Genomic DNA, 26,063 nt, shown 5'->3' on the forward strand with positions numbered 1-26,063 from the left:
AGTCATGAATCAAAAATCAAACGCAATGTTTCTTCAGAGAGGTGGTTGACTCTGCAGGGTGACCCCATCTATGCAGAAACTAGATTCCCACCAGGGTTAAGGCACACAGAATTGACTTAGTCTTGATGGCAGAAGTTCCAATGTTCCCGTAAATCACAGTGCAGATGAGGGCCAGAGTTCTTTCTGCTGCCAACTGCTTGGTGGTAAGATGGTGGACAGTGCAGGCTGTCTGGAGTTACTGTGTCTCTTCAGGCTTCAGGCTGTAACTGACTGTTAGATCCAATAGCTTACCTTTAAAGGAATTCAGACAGCTCAACTTTTGGTCATGGAAGAGCATGGTTTGGGGTAACTAATGAGGCCCCTGGTTGCAAACTATTGTGTGTCAGCATGAGTAACGCTTAGTCCATTAGTCCCAGATTGGAAATTAGGAGTTTAACCATAGTTGTCTGGGGAAGACAGCTCGTCTGCTAAGCCATTCTATTACGTTGGCTTGGCAGGAATGTTTATATGATGCAAGGAATATCACAGTCCAAGGAGTTTGAGGTGCCAGCCTTTGTTCAGTTTCAAACTGTTCACAAACTTCCAGAGCTAACATCTGATCAACTGGAGTAATGTTATCAGCCCAGTAATTGTCCAGTTTGAAAAACCGAGGATAAATAATTTTATATAGTCCGGCTGACGGAAATATATGTACATTTTCCTTCCCCCTTAGTGAAAATGAAATCAATGCTATTTTATTAGAATAACTAATGTGATCTTAGGGAAGGACTTCCCCAAGAACTAGAAGCAGGAGTCGGCCATCTGGCCCCTCGAGCCTGCTCCGCCATTCAATGAGATCATGGCTGATCTTTTGTGGACTCAGCTCCACTTTCCGACCCGAACACCATAACCCTTAATCCCTTTATTCTTCAAAAAACTATCTATCTTTATCTTAAAAACATTTAATGAAGGAGCCTCAACTGCTTCACTGGGCAAGGAATTCCAGAAATTCACAACCCTTTGGGTGAATAAGTTTCTCCTAAACTCAGTCCTAAATCTACTTCCCCTTATTTTGAGGCTATGTCCCCTAGTTCTTCTTTCACCCGCCAGTGGAAACAACCTGCCCGCATCTATCCTATCTATTCCCTTCATAATTTTATATGTTTCTATAAGATCCCCCCTCATCCTTCTAAATTCCAATGAGTACAGTCCCAGTCTACTCAAATAGAAATATACAGGCATTCTTTCATTCATCACCGGCATATCCAACACGCAGTGATCAGGGGGAATGGTGGTTCCAAGCTGCATCTTCTTTTTGAAGTTTAAATCCTGGTTAAAGCATCTGCAAGATCTTGGTCCAGTCATGGGAGGTTTTGAGCGACTTGGGGGAGGATTGAAATTCATCTGCCTGTGGAAGCTTATTTAATGCTACATTTCTGACTTCACTTCCCTCGGTTGGGGGTCAGGCATTCCTACCTCCTAATTAAATACCTCCAAAAGGATCTGAGGTTTGACAGGGTGGTGAAAGGATTCAGCAGGTGTCTAGTGTGGGTTATACTTCACCACGCGATGCACAGGGAATTGCTGGGCATCTCACTCTGGGGGCGCCAGGCCCTAGGCCAATGAGACTGAGCTGTTCCTTACCAAATTAGCACCTGCCTGTTCACTTGGGTAACCTGTTGGTTCAGTTGTTTGGACCCAGTGGAGGGGAAGGTTTGCAATGAAACACACCGTGACTAGGCACAGGCCCCACAAAGACAGGGGGCTCCAAAATGATGAGCGATTCTTTCACAGCCAATCAAGGAGCGAACTACTTTGAATCTCTTTCAGAAGTTACATGTCAATCATTGAGCACAAAGGAGGGGCAGCTTTTTCCTGACAGGTGCTCTCTCAAATTTGCACACTCGAATCCTGGGCACTGCAGAGGGCAGCGCCCAGCATTTGCGTGTGCAAATTTGAGAAAAATGAGTCTGTGTGACTGCTACGTTGGGGGAGAGCTGGAATTGCAGGTGTGCACTTCTAAATCCCAAGAGAGAACCAGGGTGATGGGAACCAGGATTGCAACAGATTAACTCCTTCTATCCCATCTCCCCACCTACACTACTCTCATTCCTTTGTTCACCCCATCTCCACTCTCTCGCCCTCCCTCCCTCACCCATCCCATTCCCTCTCCCATCCTCCAGTAAAAAACCATTGATTGTGTGGGAAGCATAGAGAATGTATTTCTGTGGGACACCCTCTTATATCCAGGCTCCTTCAGGAGTGAGCCTATCCTGACTGTGGTGAATGTATTCACCTAATGCATGAGCTGTCTGTATAATGATGTGACCTATGACCTGGAAGTGATGATACAGACTACTTCCAGGGACTGTACTGGAACCCCGGTGGGCTCCGCATCTGGCCCCGCCCTCACCGGGGCCATATATAGACCGGTGGGTGGCATTCATTTGTACAGCCCACTCTGGCAGGCAAGTTCATGGATAATAAAGCCTAATGTTCACTCGTTCTCATGGTCTCACAGTGAATTGACCGTATAACAATTTATTATCCATCGACAGAACCATGGAAGCTGCTATAAAGCCAGATAAGCTCAAACTCGATGCACGCATGTCAGAGGCCAAGGATATCTTCAAACATTGGCTTCGCTGCTTCGAGGCCTACCTCGACTCCTCCACAACGTCTCCCACTGAAACCCTCAAGCTGCGACTCCTCCACTCTCGGGTGAGCCATCGAATCTCCGTGATGATCAAGAAAGCTACAACGTATGAGGCGGCAGTTACAACCCTAAAGGTGCATTTTGTGAAGCCCGTAAACGAGGTGTATGCCCAACACCTTCTCACTACTCGCTGCCAAAGCACCGGGGACTTGCCAGATGAGTACCTGGAAACCCTGACCCTACTCGCGAGGAACTGCAGCTATCAGGATGTGATGGCAGAGGAACACATGAACCACAGATTCGTAATCCGCTGGAGTCCGATCGAACTACTTCAGGCAGCACTTGCTGGAAAATGGGACCTCAGACCTGCGGGACATGGTAAAGCTAGCTACCTCATTAGATGCCAGCACAAGTGGATAGCACTGTGGCTTCACAGCACCAGGTTCGATACCCCGCTCGTTCACTGTGCAGAGTCGGCACATTCTCCCAGTGTCTGCATGGGTTTCCCCCAGGTGTTCTGGTTTCCTCCCACTGTCCAAAGGCATGCAGGTTACGTGGATTGGCCATGATAAATTGCCCTCAGCGACCAAAAAGGTTAGATGGGGTTATTGGGTTACAGGGATACAGTGGAAGTGAGGGCTTAAGTGGGTTGGTACAGACTCAAAGGGTCTCTTTCTGCACTTTATGTTCTATGATCTTATGCGCTTCAAATGGACTGTGTGTTAATAAGACTATGTACTTTGTAATTTGTTAGTCTTGTGTTACTGTTAATCTAAAAGAGTGTAGCATAATCCAAATTTGTTTATGTTTAATAAATGTGTGTTTTAAAACTTTTTGGAGGAAAAGAGTCATGATACCATTAAAAGTTACCGGACAGGATTCTCCAGCTGTTTCTCGGCCGCGCAGTCACTGGCAGTGCAATTCCATCTTCCCGGCACTTAACAACACCATTCTGAGATTTTCCTGTCCATTTATATCAATTGGGACCATAACATTCCCCCAGCATGTGGTGGAATGATTATACCAGGCTATGTTTGGGAAACCATATTTGCATAACTCGAGACCCTCAAGTTTGACACAATAATAAATTGTTAAAGTTCGGTTTACGATGAAAGAAACAATTGCTGAGCAAAAGCACAGAAAAGTCAAAAATAGAAATACATTGATCAGTGCAAGAGGGTCACTGCACTCTTCATTGGGCTTGGTGGCAATGTTGGAGTTGGGAATATGCTGGCCCATGAGGTTACAGATGGTGCTAGAATACAAATTCTGCTGTTGCTGATGGCCCACAATGCCTCACTGTTGCCCAGCATTGAGCTGCTGCTAGATTTGTTGAAATATATTTCATTCACCATGGTGCCAAGTGCCACATATGGAGGACATCAAATGTGAAGATGGGATATCTCCACAAAGACTGTGGTCACTCCTACTGATGGCATCAGTCCATGACACTTCTATAGAAAGGAGGCTGGTGAGGATGAGGACGAGGTCAAGTGTGTTTACTCTCTCTACTTTCCCAGATGTTAGTAGGGTTAAGTTATCATATCTATAGGGTTAAGTTTATCACAGCCAGAGACTATATCAATGTCAGATGGTCCATCCAGTTTCATGCCTTTTGAGAGCCTAGATCACAATCATGGTCAGTCTAAATTCCAGGTCTATAATCCTCCTCTCCACGTCATCTGGTATCTGCCTCTTGCAATGAAGCTTACTTGGGTATGTTACAGCCTTGTGCAAACTCCATTTCAGAGCTTAATCTCTACCCTCATTTTCTGGGGGCTGAATACTGTTAGCCAATGATTCTGCTGTCCCATTTACATGTCTGGAGCCATCTCGGTTCCTACATTTGCCCCATTAGGCATCCTTCCAAACCTACTACCATCTAGAAGGTCAAGGGCAACACTGTCAACTGAGAAGTTCCCTTGAAAGCCACTCATCATCCTGACCTGAAACTATATCACTGTTCCGTCATTTGTTCCTGGGTCAAAATCCTGGAACTCCACCCCTACCAGCACTAGGGGTGTACCTACACCACATTGCACAGTTTTGCCAAGGTAGCTCACCACTTCCTTCACAAGGGCAGTAAATACTGGTTGAGCCAGCAACACCCACATCCCTTGAATGAACAAAACTAATTACCTTTTGAAAAATCCATCAGCTATTTTAGTTTGGTGTCAATGTAAGACTATAGGAAAATTCATGCTTGTAATTTAGTGCAAATTTGCTTTCAACTTGTGTTATTTCCTCAGTCGCCAATGTGGTGATCTTTGAGGGGTTGCCAGAGCATAGTGATCACAAACATACTGAAGTTCCCTTTAAGAACTAAATTAGAATTCAACGCTTCCAAATGGTAAACACTTAAACTACACTCACTAACACTATCTTTATCTACTTACCATCTTAACTAGCTCTGCAGTACACTTAAACATTTTGGTCTTCAGCTCTAATCCACTCAGTTTCATTTTGGCAGCATCTGTCAAATCTACACTCTGGCCTGGTGCCAGATGTTTTTAAAAAAAATAAAATATACCAAGCTTGAATCACAAAAAAAAATCATTGCAAGTTTGAGAAAATTAACGTTCATCTTTATTTGAGAAAGTTTAAATCTATTACCTGTAGCAATTTCAATACAATTTAGATTTCAATAATTAAACTTATAGGAAAGAGGTCCTCAAGGCACTAAGTACGGAGGTTGCTTTGCCACATTGTTGAAGCATTTATATTATTTAAAGTATGCTCATTATCAGTGCAACATTCAAACAGAATTGCCATCTATTGTCTTACAGGGCTATGACCCTTGTAACAAATATTATAATTGATCACAATACAAAGATGGGAATAATTTTCTGAGGCATTCCAATTGAAAGAAACCTGGTTAAAAATATCCCAATCTTGCAGTGCATACAATATATATTTTAAAGTGCAATTCTGTCTGGATTTCAACATTTATTCAGGTTCATAAACTTCAGTAAAAAAAAGTCTGTTATAAATTAGAATAAATTACATTTTGATTTGTACAGAATCCTAAAAATTCAGTGTTTGCATACAAGACTAATAGAGTGCAAAAGCCTGAGTCCAAACATCATTTCCAATGTCACTATTTCAACACAGATAAATCTGATGTAGACAGCCCATTTGGGTAGCAATAATAGGTGAAAATCTGAATTTTGCTGGATTCAGAAATTGAATCTGGCATTTTTAAGAAACTAGAAACAGTGTACCCTTTCTTCATATCCTAAAGACCAAAGCATGAATTGCCAAAAAAAAACACAATGAATAAATCATTACTTGGCTGGAAAACACTTGGGGATGGGGGCTGTGTCAAGGACATGTTACATACAAGTCTAAATCTTTAGAAAACTGAAAAATGTTCCCTACAGTACAAATTTTTGAAACGCTAGATCAATAAAAATCAACACTGCCTTAATTTTACATTAACAGATAAATCACCAAACTTTTAGGTCATGCCTCTTTGCACTTGATAACATTTCATGACAACTGCCAGCTTCACAAGATTTCCCATTTTACCTGTTCAGCTGCTGTACCATGGCTGTTGAGTATTGTGAAGATGAAATTTTAAAAAGACAAAATGTCACTTTTAGATTCGGATTTTGGTAATTTTGATTTTAACACAATACCTTTTAAGCGGAAAAATAATTTGGCTTCTAAATTTCTGATGGGTTACCAGCCCAACAGGTAGAAATGTTGCGAATGCTTTCAAAATTTATTGACAGAATTGTTGAGTGGAAATTCAAATAATGGATCATGCTACATGTTTAACACACTATACAAAAGGACTGGTCAGCTACATCACTACACAAAACCTGAACAGTGACTGAAATGATCAGTGACTGAAATGATCAAAGCAAATAAATAGTTTTAACTAAACTAGGTTCTAGAACACATTAATGCAAAACAAACACATTCAGATGTGCAAGGCTAACATTAGCCAGTAATTTAAATTGTGACTTTCAAAGACATTACGAAAAAGGTAGCAATTATATTTAAACAAAATTTTGCAACAGGTTCAATAAACAATGCTTTTTAGAAGACTAGTCAAGTGCTCAAAATACAATCTATATCCATCCACAGGACATTTTTGCAGCACAGCATCTATTTCATTGCAATGCAGAGATAAATTGACTGAGATTTCCCCATAACTAAATCATAAAGTGCAGTTTCTTTACAGGCAGGATCAAATTAGGACATCATAAAAAGAGTGAAACAGAGGCCAAGGAGCAGCAGCAGTTCAAATTGTTGACCTGCAAGGAAATTTAAAAATAGGTTAAAAACCTGACATACAGAAAGACAACAATGGCCAATTTTGTTGAGTGATCAATATAGGCTGTTAAAATGACAAATTTCATCAGTAACCTGTAAAATTTTCATTTCTATACAAGGCAAATTCACTTAAGCCTCTAAAACTATTTTAACTTGTAGCTAACCTATTTGGAAATCCCAAGGTGTGGGATCAAAAGGCCTCATCTCAGACTTTGCAGTGGTATTTAGCACTGGTTTCCACAAACATGGACCAAGTGTAACGGCACATGGAAGGGGGCGAGTGGAAATGTCAGAGGTCCCCAGGTGGTCATGTTCTGGGCAGACTGGTACCTTGGCAGAGGAACTACTTCTCACAGGAGGGTGGTGATTGTGGAACTTGCCGACCCATACTGCGATGGAATTGGAGTTGAGACAGATATATTGCTAAAAAAAAAAATGGGTTAAAGGGATATGGGTAAACAGGTGGATTTAAGACCAGAAAGATTAGCCATGATCTGATCGAATGACTGAATTGCCTACTTCTGCTCCTAATTCTTATGTTCTTTGTTCCACCTGGGAACCTTGCCGCTTCCAGGCTAGCATGGGCACTGCCAGCTTGCCTATACCTGGGATTGTGCCCAGGGGTGCCCTGGCCTTGAAATGGGGTGCAGGTGGCTCAAGGACCCCCGAATTGGCAGGTTGGGGCATGGAGGAGCCAGAGGCTGCGATGAGGGTAAGATATTGGGGCTCATTTAAAATTGAGTTTACGGGTGGCCTCGGTGGAGCATTCCTCGCCAAGGCCAAAAAAACAGCATAATCCTGTTTAATAGCAGGATTGCTCTCAACGCTGAAGATGCCAGACAACACTCTTCTAAACATGCCCAAAATGGAAGACCATTTCCCCCATGAAATCATGCCCCATGTTTTCCTGCCAGAGGTGAATTGCGATTTGTCTGCGGAGACTGCACATCCTCCTCGTACGTGCGTGGGTTTCCTCCCAGTCCACAGATGTGCAGGTTAGGTGGTTTGGCCATGCTAAATTGCCCTTAGTGTCCAGGATTGCCCTTGGTGTTGTGTGGGGTTACAGGATGGGGTGGAGGTGTTGGCCTTGGGGTGGGGTGCTCCTTCCAGGAGCCAAGAGAGAGTGAAGAGCTATCAATTTCCAACTGAGCACTTAAAGGGTGGGGGGGGCTGATTCACAGACACACACAGACCGAGAGAGCGCGAGAGAGACACACAGACCGAGAGAGCGCGAGAGAGACACACAGACCGAGAGAGCGCGAGAGAGACACACAGACCGAGAGAGCGCGAGAGCGCCACACAGACCGAGAGAGCGCGAGAGCGCCACACAGACCGAGAGAGCGCGAGAGCGCCACACAGACCGAGAGAGCGCGAGAGCGCCACACAGACGAGAGAGCGCGAGAGCGCCACACAGACCGAGATGAGCGCGAGAGCGCCACACAGACCGAGAGAGCGCGAGAGCGCCACACAGACCGAGAGAGCGCGAGAGCGCCACACAGACCGAGAGAGCGCGAGAGCGCCACACCGAGAGAGCCGAGAGCCCCCGGATAGCGCGAGAGCGCCACACAGACCCGAGAGAGCGCGAGAGCGCCACACAGACCGAGAGAGCGCGAGAGCGCCACACAGACCGAGAGAGCGCCACACAGACCGAGAGAGCGCGAGAGCGCCACACAGACCGAGAGAGCGCGAGAGCGCCACACAGACCGAGAGAGCGCGAGAGCGCCACACAGACCGAGAGAGCGCGAGAGCGCCACACAGACCGAGAGAGCGCGAGAGCGCCACACAGACCGAGAGAGCGCGAGAGCGCCACACAGACCGAGAGAGCGCGAGAGCGCCACACAGACCGAGAGAGCGCGAGAGCGCCACACAGACCGAGAGAGCGCGAGAGCGCCACACAGACCGAGAGAGCGCGAGAGCGCCACACAGACCGAGAGAGCGCGAGAGCGCCACACAGACCGAGAGAGCGCGAGAGCGCCACACAGACCGAGAGAGCGCGAGAGCGCCACACAGACCGAGAGAGCGCGAGAGCGCCACACAGACCGAGAGAGCGCGAGAGCGCCACACAGACCGAGAGAGCGCGAGAGCGCCACACAGACCGAGAGAGCGCGAGAGCGCCACACAGACCGAGAGAGCGCGAGAGCGCCACACAGACCGAGAGAGCGCGAGAGCGCCACACAGACCGAGAGAGCGCGAGAGCGCCACACAGACCGAGAGAGCGCGAGAGCGCCACACAGACCGAGAGAGCGCGAGAGCGCCACACAGACCGAGAGAGCGCGAGAGCGCCACACAGACCGAGAGAGCGCGAGAGCGCCACACAGACCGAGAGAGCGCGAGAGCGCCACACAGACCGAGAGAGCGCGAGAGCGCCACACAGACCGAGAGAGCGCCACACAGACCGAGAGAGCGCCACACAGACCGAGAGAGCGCCACACAGACCGAGAGAGCGCCACACAGACCGAGAGAGCGCCACACAGACCGAGAGAGCGCCACACAGACCGAGAGAGCGCCACACAGACCGAGAGAGCGCCACACAGACCGAGAGAGCGCCACACAGACCGAGAGAGCGCCACACAGACCGAGAGAGCGCCACACAGACCGAGAGAGCGCCACACAGACCGAGAGAGCGCCACACAGACCGAGAGAGCGCCACACAGACCGAGAGAGCGCCACACAGACCGAGAGAGCGCCACACAGACCGAGAGAGCGCCACACAGACCGAGAGAGCGCCACACAGACCGAGAGAGCGCCACACAGACCGAGAGAGCGCCACACAGACCGAGAGAGCGCCACACAGACCGAGAGAGCGCCACACAGACCGAGAGAGCGCCACACAGACCGAGAGAGCGCCACACAGACCGAGAGAGCGCCACACAGACCGAGAGAGCGCCACACAGACCGAGAGAGCGCCACACAGACCGAGAGAGCGCCACACAGACCGAGAGAGCGCCACACAGACCGAGAGAGCGCCACACAGACCGAGAGAGCGCCACACAGACCGAGAGAGCGCCACACAGACCGAGAGAGCGCCACACAGACCGAGAGAGCGCCACACAGACCGAGAGAGCGCCACACAGACCGAGAGAGCGCCACACAGACCGAGAGAGCGCCACACAGACCGAGAGAGCGCCACACAGACCGAGAGAGCGCCACACAGACCGAGAGAGCGCCACACAGACCGAGAGAGCGCCACACAGACCGAGAGAGCGCCACACAGACCGAGAGAGCGACACACAGACCGAGAGAGCGCCACACAGACCGAGAGAGCGCCACACAGACCGAGAGAGCGCCACACAGACCGAGAGAGCGCCACACAGACCGAGAGAGCGCCACACAGACCGAGAGAGCGCCACACAGACCGAGAGAGCGCCACACAGACCGAGAGAGCGCCACACAGACCGAGAGAGCGCCACACAGACCGAGAGAGCGCCACACAGACCGAGAGAGCGCCACACAGACCGAGAGAGCGCCACACAGACCGAGAGAGCGCCACACAGACCGAGAGAGCGCCACACAGACCGAGAGAGCGCCACACAGACCGAGAGAGCGCCACACAGACCGAGAGAGCGCCACACAGACCGAGAGAGCGCCACACAGACCGAGAGAGCGCCACACAGACCGAGAGAGCGCCACACAGACCGAGAGAGCGCCACACAGACAGAGAGAGCGCCACACAGACCGAGAGAGCGCCACACAGACCGAGAGAGCGCCACACAGACCGAGAGAGCGCCACACAGACCGAGAGAGCGCCACACAGACCGAGAGAGCGCCACACAGACCGAGAGAGCGCCACACAGACCGAGAGAGCGCCACACAGACCGAGAGAGCGCCACACAGACCGAGAGAGCGCCACACAGACCGAGAGAGCGCCACACAGACCGAGAGAGCGCCACACAGACCGAGAGAGCGCCACACAGACCGAGAGAGCGCCACACAGACCGAGAGAGCGCCACACAGACCGAGAGAGCGCCACACAGACCGAGAGAGCGCCACACAGACCGAGAGAGCGCCACACAGACCGAGAGAGCGCCACACAGACCGAGAGAGCGCCACACAGACCGAGAGAGCGCCACACAGACCGAGAGAGCGCCACACAGACCGAGAGAGCGCCACACAGACCGAGAGAGCGCCACACAGACCGAGAGAGCGCCACACAGACCGAGAGAGCGCCACACAGACCGAGAGAGCGCCACACAGACCGAGAGAGCGCCACACAGACCGAGAGAGCGCCACACAGACCGAGAGAGCGCCACACAGACCGAGAGAGCGCCACACAGACCGAGAGAGCGCCACACAGACCGAGAGAGCGCCACACAGACCGAGAGAGCGCCACACAGACCGAGAGAGCGCCACACAGACCGAGAGAGCGCCACACAGACCGAGAGAGCGCCACACAGACCGAGAGAGCGCCACACAGACCGAGAGAGCGCCACACAGACCGAGAGAGCGCCACACAGACCGAGAGAGCGCCACACAGACCGAGAGAGCGCCACACAGACCGAGAGAGCGCCACACAGACCGAGAGAGCGCCACACAGACCGAGAGAGCGCCACACAGACCGAGAGAGCGCCACACAGACCGAGAGAGCGCCACACAGACCGAGAGAGCGCCACACAGACCGAGAGAGCGCCACACAGACCGAGAGAGCGCCACACAGACCGAGAGAGCGCCACAGACCGAGAGAGCGCCACACAGACCGAGAGAGCGCCACACAGACCGAGAGAGCGCCACACAGACCGAGAGAGCGCCACACAGACCGAGAGAGCGCCACACAGACCGAGAGAGCGCCACACAGACCGAGAGAGCGCCACACAGACCGAGAGAGCGCCACACAGACCGAGAGAGCGCCACACAGACCGAGAGAGCGCCACACAGACCGAGAGAGCGCCACACAGACCGAGAGAGCGCCACACAGACCGAGAGAGCGCCACACAGACCGAGAGAGCGCCACACAGACCGAGAGAGCGCCACACAGACCGAGAGAGCGCCACACAGACCGAGAGAGCGCCACACAGACCGAGAGAGCGCCACACAGACCGAGAGAGCGCCACACAGACCGAGAGAGCGACACACAGACCGAGAGAGCGCCACACAGACCGAGAGAGCGCCACACAGACCGAGAGAGCGCCACACAGACCGAGAGAGCGCCACACAGACCGAGAGAGCGCCACACAGACCGAGAGAGCGCCACACAGACCGAGAGAGCGCCACAGCGAGAGCACAGACCGAGAGAGCGCCACACAGACCGAGAGAGCGCCACACAGACCGAGAGAGCGCCACACAGACCGAGAGAGCGCCACACAGACCGAGAGAGCGCCACACAGACCGAGAGAGCGCCACACAGACCGAGAGAGCGCCACACAGACCGAGAGAGCGCCACACAGACCGAGAGAGCGCCACACAGACCGAGAGAGCGCCACACAGACCGAGAGAGCGCCACACAGACCGAGAGAGCGCCACACAGACCGAGAGAGCGCCACACAGACCGAGAGAGCGCCACACAGACCGAGAGAGCGCCACACAGACCGAGAGAGCGCCACACAGACCGAGAGAGCGCCACACAGACCGAGAGAGCGCCACACAGACCGAGAGAGCGCCACACAGACCGAGAGAGCGCCACACAGACCGAGAGAGCGCCACACAGACCGGAGAGAGCGCCACACAGACCGAGAGAGCGCCACACAGACCGAGAGAGCGCCACACAGACCGAGAGAGCGCCACACAGACCGAGAGAGCGCCACACAGACCGAGAGAGCGCCACACAGACCGAGAGAGCGCCACACAGACCGAGAGAGCGCCACACAGACCGAGAGAGCGCCACACAGACCGAGAGAGCGCCACACAGACCGAGAGAGCGCCACACAGACCGAGAGAGCGCCACACAGACCGAGAGAGCGCCACACAGACCGAGAGAGCGCCACACAGACCGAGAGAGCGCCACACAGACCGAGAGAGCGCCACACAGACCGAGAGAGCGCCACACAGACCGAGAGAGCGCCACACAGACCGAGAGAGCGCCACACAGACCGAGAGAGCGCCACACAGACCGAGAGAGCGCCACACAGACCGAGAGAGCGCCACACAGACCGAGAGAGCGCCACACAGACCGAGAGAGCGCCACACAGACCGAGAGAGCGCCACACAGACCGAGAGAGCGCCACACAGACCGAGAGAGCGCCACACAGACCGAGAGAGCGCCACACAGACCGAGAGAGCGCCACACAGACCGAGAGAGCGCCACACAGACCGAGAGAGCGCCACACAGACCGAGAGAGCGCCACACAGACCGAGAGAGCGCCACACAGACCGAGAGAGCGCCACACAGACCGAGAGAGCGCCACACAGACCGAGAGAGCGCCACACAGACCGAGAGAGCGCCACACAGACCGAGAGAGCGCCACACAGACCGAGAGAGCGCCACACAGACCGAGAGAGCGCCACACAGACCGAGAGAGCGCCACACAGACCGAGAGAGCGCCACACAGACCGAGAGAGCGCCACACAGACCGAGAGAGCGCCACACAGACCGAGAGAGCGCCACACAGACCGAGAGAGCGCCACACAGACCGAGAGAGCGCCACACAGACCGAGAGAGCGCCACACAGACCGAGAGAGCGCCACACAGACCGAGAGAGCGCCACACAGACCGAGAGAGCGCCACACAGACCGAGAGAGCGCCACACAGACCGAGAGAGCGCCACACAGACCGAGAGAGCGCCACACAGACCGAGAGAGCGCCACACAGACCGAGAGAGCGCCACACAGACCGAGAGAGCGCCACACAGACCGAGAGAGCGCCACACAGACCGAGAGAGCGCCACACAGACCGAGAGAGCGCCACACAGACCGAGAGAGCGCCACACAGACCGAGAGAGCGCCACACAGACCGAGAGAGCGCCACACAGACCGAGAGAGCGCCACACAGACCGAGAGAGCGCCACACAGACCGAGAGAGCGCCACACAGACCGAGAGAGCGCCACACAGACCGAGAGAGCGCCACACAGACCGAGAGAGCGCCACACAGACCGAGAGAGCGCCACACAGACCGAGAGAGCGCCACACAGACCGAGAGAGCGCCACACAGACCGAGAGAGCGCCACACAGACCGAGAGAGCGCCACACAGACCGAGAGAGCGCCACACAGACCGAGAGAGCGCCACACAGACCGAGAGAGCGCCACACAGACCGAGAGAGCGCCACACAGACCGAGAGAGCGCCACACAGACCGAGAGAGCGCCACACAGACCGAGAGAGCGCCACACAGACCGAGAGAGCGCCACACAGACCGAGAGAGCGCCACACAGACCGAGAGAGCGCCACACAGACCGAGAGAGCGCCACACAGACCGAGAGAGCGCCACACAGACCGAGAGAGCGCCACACAGACCGAGAGAGCGCCACACAGACCGAGAGAGCGCCACACAGACCGAGAGAGCGCCACACAGACCGAGAGAGCGCCACACAGACCGAGAGAGCGCCACACAGACCGAGAGAGCGCCACACAGACCGAGAGAGCGCCACACAGACCGAGAGAGCGCCACACAGACCGAGAGAGCGCCACACAGACCGAGAGAGCGCCACACAGACCGAGAGAGCGCCACACAGACCGAGAGAGCGCCACACAGACCGAGAGAGCGCCACACAGACCGAGAGAGCGCCACACAGACCGAGAGAGCGCCACACAGACCGAGAGAGCGCCACACAGACCGAGAGAGCGCCACACAGACCGAGAGAGCGCCACACAGACCGAGAGAGCGCCACACAGACCGAGAGAGCGCCACACAGACCGAGAGAGCGCCACACAGACCGAGAGAGCGCCACACAGACCGAGAGAGCGCCACACAGACCGAGAGAGCGCCACACAGACCGAGAGAGCGCCACACAGACCGAGAGAGCGCCACACAGACCGAGAGAGCGACACACAGACCGAGAGAGCGACACACAGACCGAGAGAGCGACACACAGACCGAGAGAGCGACACACAGACCGAGAGAGCGACACACAGACCGAGAGAGCGACACACAGACCGAGAGAGCGACACACAGACCGAGAGAGCGACACACAGACCGAGAGAGCGACACACAGACCGAGAGAGCGACACACAGACCGAGAGAGCGACACACAGACCGAGAGAGCGACACACAGACCGAGAGAGCGACACACAGACCGAGAGAGCGACACACAGACCGAGAGAGCGACACACAGACCGAGAGAGCGCCACACAGACCGAGAGAGCGACACACAGACCGAGAGAGCGACACACAGACCGAGAGAGCGACACACAGACCGAGAGAGCGACACACAGACCGAGAGAGCGACACACAGACCGAGAGAGCGACACACAGACCGAGAGAGCGACACACAGACCGAGAGAGCGACACACAGACCGAGAGAGCGACACACAGACCGAGAGAGCGACACACAGACCGAGAGAGCGACACACAGACCGAGAGAGCGACACACAGACCGAGAGAGCGACACACAGACCGAGAGAGCGACACACAGACCGAGAGAGCGACACACAGACCGAGAGAGCGACACACAGACCGAGAGAGCGACACACAGACCGAGAGAGCGACACACAGACCGAGAGAGCGACACACAGACCGAGAGAGCGACACACAGACCGAGAGAGCGACACACAGACCGAGAGAGCGACACACAGACCGAGAGAGCGACACACAGACCGAGAGAGCGACACACAGACCGAGAGAGCGACACACAGACCGAGAGAGCGACACACAGACCGAGAGAGCGACACACAGACCGAGAGAGCGACACACAGACCGAGAGAGCGACACACAGACCGAGAGAGCGACACACAGACCGAGAGAGCGACACACAGACCGAGAGAGCGACACACAGACCGAGAGAGCGACACACAGACCGAGAGAGCGACACACAGACCGAGAGAGCGACACACAGACCGAGAGAGCGACACACAGACCGAGAGAGCGACACACAGACCGAGAGAGCGACACACAGACCGAGAGAGCGACACACAGACCGAGAGAGCGCCACACAGACCGAGAGAGCGCCACACAGACCGAGAGAGCGACACACAGACCGAGAGAGCGACACACAGACCGAGAGAGCGACACACAGACCGAGAGAGCGACACACAGACCGAGAGAGCGACACACAGACCGAGAGAGCGACACACAGACCGAGAGAGCGACACACAGACCGAGAGAGCGACACACAGACCGAGAGAGCGACACACAGACCGAGAGAGCGACACACAGACCGAGAGAGCGACACACAGACCGAGAGAGCGACACACAGACCGAGAGAGCGCCACACAGACCGAGAGAGCGACACACAGACCGAGAGAGCGACACACAGACCGAGAGAGCGACACACAGACCGAGAGAGCGACACACAGACCGAGAGAGCGACACACAGACCGAGAGAGCGACACACAGACCGAGAGAGCGACACACAGACCGAGAGAGCGACACACAGACCGAGAGAGCGACACACAGACCGAGAGAGCGACACACAGACCGAGAGAGCGACACACAGACCGAGAGAGCGACACACAGACCGAGAGAGCGACACACAGACCGAGAGAGCGACACACAGACCGAGAGAGCGACACACAGACCGAGAGAGCGACACACAGACCGAGAGAGCGACACACAGACCGAGAGAGCGACACACAGACCGAGAGAGCGACACACAGACCGAGAGAGCGACACACAGACCGAGAGAGCGACACACAGACCGAGAGAGCGACACACAGACCGAGAGAGCGACACACAGAGAGAGCGACACACAGACCGAGAGAGCGACACACAGACCGAGAGAGCGACACACAGACCGAGAGAGCGACACACAGACCGAGAGAGCGACACACAGACCGAGAGAGCGACACACAGACCGAGAGAGCGACACACAGACCGAGAGAGCGACACACAGACCGAGAGAGCGACACACAGACCGAGAGAGCGACACACAGACCGAGAGAGCGACACACAGACCGAGAGAGCGACACACAGACCGAGAGAGCGACACACAGACCGAGAGAGCGACACACAGACCGAGAGAGCGACACACAGACCGAGAGAGCGACACACAGACCGAGAGAGCGACACACAGACCGAGAGAGCGACACACAGACCGAGAGAGCGACACACAGACCGAGAGAGCGACACACAGACCGAGAGAGCGACACACAGACCGAGAGAGCGACACACAGACCGAGAGAGCGACACACAGACCGAGAGAGCGACACACAGACCGAGAGAGCGACACACAGACCGAGAGAGCGACACACAGACCGAGAGAGCGACACACAGACCGAGAGAGCGACACACAGACCGAGAGAGCGACACACAGACCGAGAGAGCGACACACAGACCGAGAGAGCGACACACAGACCGAGAGAGCGACACACAGACCGAGAGAGCGACACACAGACCGAGAGAGCGACACACAGACCGAGAGAGCGACACACAGACCGAGAGAGCGACACACAGACCGAGAGAGCGACACACAGACCGAGAGAGCGACACACAGACCGAGAGAGCGACACACAGACCGAGAGAGCGACACACAGACCGAGAGAGCGACACACAGACCGAGAGAGCGACACACAGACCGAGAGAGCGACACACAGACCGAGAGAGCGACACACAGACCGAGAGAGCGACACACAGACCGAGAGAGCGACACACAGACCGAGAGAGCGACACACAGACCGAGAGAGCGACACACAGACCGAGAGAGCGACACACAGACCGAGAGAGCGCCACACAGACCGAGAGAGCGACACACAGACCGAGAGAGCGACACACAGACCGAGAGAGCGACACACAGACCGAGAGAGCGACACACAGACCGAGAGAGCGCCACACAGACCGAGAGAGCGACACACAGACCGAGAGAGCGACACACAGACCGAGAGAGCGACACACAGACCGAGAGAGCGACACACAGACCGAGAGAGCGACACACAGACCGAGAGAGCGACACACAGACCGAGAGAGCGACACACAGACCGAGAGAGCGACACACAGACCGAGAGAGCGACACACAGACCGAGAGAGCGACACACAGACCGAGAGAGCGACACACAGACCGAGAGAGCGACACACAGACCGAGAGAGCGACACACAGACCGAGAGAGCGACACACAGACCGAGAGAGCGACACACAGACCGAGAGAGCGACACACAGACCGAGAGAGCGACACACAGACCGAGAGAGCGACACACAGACCGAGAGAGCGACACACAGACCGAGAGAGCGACACACAGACCGAGAGAGCGACACACAGACCGAGAGAGCGACACACAGACCGAGAGAGCGACACACAGACCGAGAGAGCGACACACAGACCGAGAGAGCGACACACAGACCGAGAGAGCGACACACAGACCGAGAGAGCGACACACAGACCGAGAGAGCGACACACAGACCGAGAGAGCGACACACAGACCGAGAGAGCGACACACAGACCGAGAGAGCGACACACAGACCGAGAGAGCGACACACAGACCGAGAGAGCGACACACAGACCGAGAGAGCGACACACAGACCGAGAGAGCGACACACAGACCGAGAGAGCGACACACAGACCGAGAGAGCGACACACAGACCGAGAGAGCGACACACAGACCGAGAGAGCGACACACAGACCGAGAGAGCGACACACAGACCGAGAGAGCGACACACAGACCGAGAGAGCGACACACAGACCGAGAGAGCGACACACAGACCGAGAGAGCGACACACAGACCGAGAGAGCGACACACAGACCGAGAGAGCGACACACAGACCGAGAGAGCGACACACAGACCGAGAGAGCGACACACAGACCGAGAGAGCGACACACAGACCGAGAGAGCGACACACAGACCGAGAGAGCGACACACAGACCGAGAGAGCGACACACAGACCGAGAGAGCGACACACAGACCGAGAGAGCGACACACAGACCGAGAGAGCGACACACAGACCGAGAGAGCGACACACAGACCGAGAGAGCGACACACAGACCGAGAGAGCGACACACAGACCGAGAGAGCGACACACAGACCGAGAGAGCGACACACAGACCGAGAGAGCGACACACAGACCGAGAGAGCGACACACAGACCGAGAGAGCGACACACAGACCGAGAGAGCGACACACAGACCGAGAGAGCGACACACAGACCGAGAGAGCGACACACAGACCGAGAGAGCGACACACAGACCGAGAGAGCGACACACAGACCGAGAGAGCGACACACAGACCGAGAGAGCGACACACAGACCGAGAGAGCGACACACAGACCGAGAGAGCGACACACAGACCGAGAGAGCGACACACAGACCGAGAGAGCGACACACCGAGAGCGACACACAGACCGAGAGAGCGACACACAGACCGAGAGAGCGACACACAGACCGAGAGAGCGACACACAGACCGAGAGAGCGACACACAGACCGAGAGAGAGACACACAGACCGAGAGAGAGACACACAGACCGAGAGAGACACACAGACCGAGAGAGAGACACACAGACAGAGAGACAGAGAGACAGAGAGACAGAGAGACAGAGAGACAGAGAGACAGAGAGACAGAGAGACAGAGAGACAGAGAGACAGAGAGACAGAGAGACAGAGAGACAGAGAGACAGAGAGACAGAGAGACAGAGAGACAGAGAGACAGAGAGACAGAGAGACATCAATCACAGCCCAGCTGAGGGAAATTAATAAGTGCATTGAAGCTCAAGGATCTGAGGGGTTTAAACACAGGTCATTTTCTCTTTTCCGCTTCCTTGGTCTGAGCGAGCTGGTGTATGCCCAGCTTGTTAGAACAGTAATTTTTTTTTCCCCCCCCACTGCCTGTCTGAACTGCTTTCTAGCTTCCAAACAGGTTTCTCCTGATGGCCCTCCATCACATTGTAAACCCTGCTATCGGTGGAGACTTCTGCCTTATCTCCACCCAATTTTCTGAAGAATAGAACTGTTGAGTACCCCAGATGTAAAAGCACCTGAACTACTTGCTGCAATGGCATTTCAGGCACCAAGATAACCAAACAACTTAGGAGAAGGCAGGTTAATGTCAAAATCTTTGCTGCAGTTTGAAGCAATTGCCTGCCCAAGAAAACCAAGGACTGAATTGCTCAATGAATGTTCAAGGTTACTGGGATAAGGCCCAATGTTCTTTCAGCAGGCCAGTGCAGATCCAACAGGCTGGAAAATGCTCCAGGCTAATAGGACAGAGAAGCAAATTTCTACCCGAACTGAAATGACACCCATCCTAGAGAACAAAATAGTTAAAATATTTAAAGGCATGCTTGCCTTAGTCAGCAGGGGCATGGAGTACAAGAGTTGGCAGGTCCTATTACAGTTTGACCAAATTTGTAATATCGCATGCCACACTACCAGAAGGACATGGATTCTTTGGTGCAAAGGTTTACCAGGATGTTGCCTGGTCTGAAGGTTATCCAAGAGGAGAAGTTGAATAAGCTAGACGGAGGAAAGGGGAGACCAGATTGAGGTCTACATAAATATAGACTGGGTGAATAGTCAGAAGTACTTTCCCCAGGGTGGAAGATTTTACTACAAAAGGGACACAGGTTCAAGGGGAGATGGGAAAAGTTTAGGGGAGATAAGCGGAAATTTTTTTTTTTCATGCAGAGGATGTCGAGTGCCTGGAACGTGTTGCCACTGGAGGCACACAATTAAGACACATGAACAGACAGGCAGGGAATACAGATCGTTTGGGCAATTAGGTCTAAATAAGGAATCCGGGCCAGCACAGGCTCGGCAGGCTGAAGGACCAGTACCTGTGCTGTAAAGTTCTTAAGTTCTCTTTGTAGAGAAATTATTTTTTTTTAATAAATAAATTTAGAGTACCCAATTATTTTTTCCAATTAAGGGGGCAATTTAGCGTGGCCAATCTACCTAACCTGCACGTCTTTGGGTTGTGGGGGTGAAACCCACGCAGACACGGGGAGAATGTGCAAACTCCACACGGACAGTGACCTAGGGCTGGGATTCAAACCCGGGTCCTCAGCGCCGTAGGCAGTAATGCTAACCACTGCCACCGTGCTGCCCCTTTGTCGAGACAATTAACAGGATTAATAAAGCTGTTGAAGCAGAATTCAGGCAGAGGCACAATAATTAAGCGACTAGAATACCAAATCACTTGTAAATGATATAACATTCATATTTATAAACCAATTTGGTCACATTAAACTGCACAGCATAAAAATAAGCAGGAACTATTTACCATACCAATAGGAATTTAAATGGCAAATGGCAAAAATATGCAGTAAATGCCATTAACTGTTTATGCTTAATTTAGAAGCTCGGAATCCCAAAATAGCCATTACTTTGTGAATATTTGAATTTTGCTTGCCTTTGCCAATTAACAATTTGTAAAATCATGTTAAAAATGCATTGTACAAACATTTGCGAATATCCACACGTTTGTACTACCCAGTTCTCTATACTCACCAACATTTCTTGAAGATCCACCTGTGGAGAAATTTAAAAAATTAGAAAAATATTAAACCAATAAATGCACAAAAGCAATGTACATATTGTATAGTACACAGCAGTCAAATCCTTTTAATCATACGAGTAACAAGTGTCCCTCGAAAAAATAAAACACCTCTACTATAGGGTAGAAAAAAAAGACATAGGTGCAACCTCGATAGCCAGGGTGGTCAAATCTGGCAAAAGTAAACATTTCTGGAGGTGAAAGTAACTGTTGGAATTGGTCGCTAATGATGCTGCGTTCCAAAGTAATATGTGCTGATTCATAGTTAACAAAAATGTGCTCATTAACACAGTTAGAAACTAGCAGTTTGAGCCCAACACTACTCCACTCAAAAACATCATTCCTATTTTTGATTAACTGGCCTATAGTTTCTGGTTTTCTCTCTCATCCTCCTTTCTTTGTACATTTGCAACCAATTGGAGGATTCTAGAAGATCAAAACCAATGCATCAACCATCTCTGTACCTACATTGGTTTAGGTTTATGCAGCTGATCAAGTCCAGAGCATTTGGGACTTTGTTTTTCATAGAATTTACAGTGCAGAAGGAGGCCACGCGGCCCATCAAGTCTGCACCGGCTTCCGGAAAGAGCACCCCACCCAAGGCCAACACCTCCACCCCATCCCACAACCCAGCAACCCCACCCAACACCAAGGGCAACCCAGGACACCAAGAGCAATTGATCATGGCCAATCCACCTAACCTGCGCATCTTTGGACTGTGGGAGGAAACCGGAGCACCCGGAGGAAACCCACACACGCACGAGGAGGATGTGCAGACTCCGCACAGAGTGACCCAAGCTGGAATCGAACCTGGGACCCTGGAGCTGTGAAACAATTGCGCTATCCACAATGCTACCCTGTTATTTACCAATACCAATTTCACAAGTTTAAAATTTGTTCCCTATAATTTCCAAATTTTGTCTCTTCACAGTGGACACTAGTATACATTATGCCATTTCTTGATGGGCAACATAAATTTTTTCTGCCAATTAACAGACCAACTGGTAACGGCACCGTTGCTGCTCCCTCCAACGAGGTATATCAAGAGCTCAATGGTGGCGGCTACCCTCAAAATTTGGGGGCAATGAAGACAGCATAGGGGAGAAGTGGGGGGCTCTATGGAGGCCCCGTTACAGGGGAACCATCGGTTTGTCCCAGGGAGCATTGATGGCAGATTTCTGGGCTGGCATAGGGTAGGGGTTAGGAGGTTGAGGAACCCATTTGTGGAGGCGAGGTTCGCGAGCTTGGGGGAGTTAGAGCGGAAGTTTGGGCTCCCCCCGGGGAACATGTTTAGGTACATGCAGGTGAGGGTGTTTGCCAGGCGGCAGGTGGAGGGGTTCCCCTTGCTGCCCCCACGTGGGGTGCAGGACAGGGTGCTCTCATGGGGTGTGGGTTGGAGGAGAGAGGATTTCGGACATATACCAGGTGATGCAGGAGGTAGAAGAGGCTTCAGTGGAGGAACTGAAGGGTAAATGGGAAGAGGAGCTGGGTGAGGAGATTGAGGGGACATGGACGGATGCCCTGGAGAGAGTGAATTACTCCTCTTCCTGTGCGAGGCTTAGCCTCATACAGTTAAAGGACGGTGTCGAGGGTGGTGGGATCCAGGGTCAAGCCAGGCTGGGGACTCGCAATTTTTGGGGTTGCAGTGGAGCCGGGAGTGCAGGAGGCGAAAGAGGCCGGTGTCCTGGCCTTTGCGTCCCTAGTAGCCCGGCGGAGGATCTTGCTCCAATGGAAGGATGTGAGGCCCCCAAGCGTAGAGGCCTGGATCAATGATATGGTGGGGTTCATTAAATTGGAGGTGAAATTTGCCCTGAAGGGATCAGTACAAGGGTTCTTTAGGCGGTGGCAGCCTTTCCTGACGGAAAGGTAGGGAAATAGGCCGGCAGCAGTAGCAACCCGGGGGAGGGGGGGGGAAGAGAGAGAGAGAAAGAGGACTGTGTACATGGGTTTGTGGGATGTGGCGGGTGTTATTTCTTTCCCTTTTGTTGTTTGGGTGTTCTTTTGTTTGTAGTTGCGTTTGAAGATGGGTGGGTGTTATTCTTGGGTTGTTACGTTAATATAGTGGTGATGTTTATATTTTGAAAAAAATTATTTTTTTTAAAACAGACCAACATGTACTTCACTAATCTCTTCCCTTTTTACATACCTATTGAAACTTTTACAATCTATGCTTACCCCTAGAGTCTATGCTAATGCCTAGAGTGCAAGGAAAGTGCATCTTGGACCATGAATTCAAAAAAATGTACATGAGTAATATAGCCAATTGTGTTGGAAGCAAACTCAAGGACCTACTATTTCCACAACCTGTGGGCCATAAACATAGACAAATGTTTGCAAAACCATTTTGCATTATTGCGACAAATGCAATTAATTGTTTTCAGAGTGGTGGGTTGCAAAATTGTTTTTAAAACGTAGGACAAGCTTAGAGTTCAAGACCAATCCCAGTAATGTAACAGGGATCCCAACTTTGGGATCTTCATTTTCAATTAAAAATTCAGGCCCCCCCCAATGCTAAAAATTGTCCAGTCCACCCACATTAAATTGCCCATTCACATAGATGCAAAGGCACTGCATTCCGGCGGCAACTCACCACCTTTATTTTTTCAATCTTTTAACACCTGCCTCACGAGCATGACATTGTGGGGATCCACTTCTTTTGTCAAAGAGTTTAAAAATGTGGCTGGGAAAACCGACAATGGCACCAGTGGGCTCCCACCACTTTTCCAAACCAAGTTGGCACTGGGGCACAATTTAACAGTGCACTGGTTAAATAGCAGAAGAGACCGAAATCGGGATCAGAGTTCCGCTCTCACCCCCTCCCCTCTTTGGAGGACCGCTTCCCTCCCCACACAAATGAGACCAGCCCATCCACTCCTTTAAAGAAGGACTTTGGGAAAAAGATCGGCAAACACTGGAACCGAAACAGGAGGCTCTTGAAATTAAGCTTACAAAGTCATGCCCAGTTCCATGCCACCTGCAAATGCCTAGAATGAGTTACATGGAAAGGCACCCCTCCCACATCTGGCCTTGTAGAAGATCACATAATATTCACTTTTGCTCAAATTGAACTTGTATCCCGGAAACGGCCCAAATTTCCTTTGCAACCCTATTATATCTCACCGACAAGCTCGGGTCTAAGATGTACAGCGGCAGATTGTCCATGTACAGCCCTATGCTCCACCCCCATTCACAAGTCTGAACCCCTCAGCACAATGGCCAAGGGCTCAATCGCCAGCACAAGCAAAAGAGGGGGCAGCCTTGCATCGTTCCCAGAAATATAGTGGAAAGTACCACCTGTATAGTTTCCAGAAATAGTGAAAATGCCATTCACACACAAATGCTCTTGGACCCTCAATAAATTTCACCCATGCCACAAACATCTCCAGTACCACAAATACACAACTCCACCCCATCAAACAACTTATCCACATCTAATGCCACCAGCACCTCCAGCTACCTTCCTTCTGCTGCCTGCCCTCGACGAACCCAGCCTGATCCTCCCCCACCAACTTTGGAAGGCATTCTTCCAGCCTCACCAACATTTTTACTGAATGTCGATGCAAAGATATTGGCAGAGAAATGGGCCTATATGACCATGCTCCACCGAATCCTTCTCTTTTTGTAATTTGTGATATTGATGCCTGTCCCATCGTCTGCAACAATACTACCCAAACCCAATTGCATCCTCAAACGGCGGTGTCAACTTATCCTCAAATTTTCTATAAAATTGCACTGAGAGCACATCTCTCCCTGGCACCTTCCCATCACTGCCTGCACTTCTTCCACCCCCATTGGTTCCTTCAATCCCGCCCTCTCCTACCTCCAGACATTCCTTCATCTCAGACGCTCCTCTGGCAGCTCCAATTTATGCAACAGATTAAACTAGTGGCTGCAAATAGCGCAGTCAGAAAAAAAAACTATAATACCTCTGTTCAAACTTTCTCAACTTAAAGATGATAATCAAAACTAATTTTGAACCTATACCTCGACACGTTGGTGGATCACTCCACTCTCCAGCCAGAGTACAAGTGATGGATTCATCGCCAATCAATGTAAAGTTCCCATTACATGAATATGTCACTTTCATTCCAAATTCCCAGATCTCTTCTTTAGGTGATGAAGTCGCATCCTGAATGAGTGGAGGATCAGGACATGTGATAGCTGGGAAAAATAAAACTCAAAAAAGTCAGAGACCTGAACAGGCTGTTAGATCAAATGCCTTAGGTCACAAAAAGAAAAAAAAAAAGGCTCAATCAATCAGGGAGCCCCCCCTCTGAGGCTCAATCAATCAATCAAGGAGCCCCCCCTCTGAGGCTCAATCAATCAATCAGGGAGCCCCCCCTCTGAGGCTCAATCAATCAATCAGGGAGCCCCCCCTCTGAGGCTCAATCAATCAATCAAGGAGCCCCCCCTCTGAGGCTCAATCAATCAATCAGGGAGCCCCCTTTCTGAGGCTCAATCAATCAATCAGGGAGCCCCCCCTCTGAGGCTCAATCAATCAATCAATCAGGGAGCCCCCCCTCTGAGGCTCAATCAATCAATCAGGGAGCCCCCTTTCTGAGGCTCAATCAATCAGGGAGCCCCCCCCCCCTCTGAGGCTCAATCAATCAGGGAGCCCCATTTTATTTGTAAGAAAATTAGCAGTTC

At 52.4% G+C, this 26,063-nt stretch overlaps 1 protein-coding gene across 3 annotated transcripts in view; it reads right to left on the minus strand.

Annotated features, from left to right (window-relative positions):
- Positions 1 to 5,198: 5,198 nt before the first annotated feature.
- Positions 5,199 to 26,063, minus strand: part of LOC119978301 (C4b-binding protein alpha chain-like) — a 55,037-nt gene continuing 34,172 nt past the window's right edge. For 2 of the 3 annotated variants that reach the window (XM_038819827.1, XM_038819826.1), the window contains exons 9-11: positions 25,401 to 25,577; positions 21,371 to 21,391; positions 5,199 to 6,897 (exon numbers count right to left, since the gene is read on the minus strand). In XM_038819827.1, coding sequence (XP_038675755.1) covers positions 6,836 to 6,897; positions 21,371 to 21,391; positions 25,401 to 25,577 — 260 coding nt within the window. In that variant the 3' untranslated portion in view covers positions 5,199 to 6,835. The remainder of the gene's footprint in view (positions 6,898 to 21,370; positions 21,392 to 25,400; positions 25,578 to 26,063) is intronic. The other variant, XM_038819828.1, reaches the window with a different exon arrangement.

This window comes from Scyliorhinus canicula, chromosome 15, assembly GCF_902713615.1.
Source record: "Scyliorhinus canicula chromosome 15, sScyCan1.1, whole genome shotgun sequence".
Lineage (NCBI taxonomy): Eukaryota > Metazoa > Chordata > Chondrichthyes > Carcharhiniformes > Scyliorhinidae > Scyliorhinus > Scyliorhinus canicula.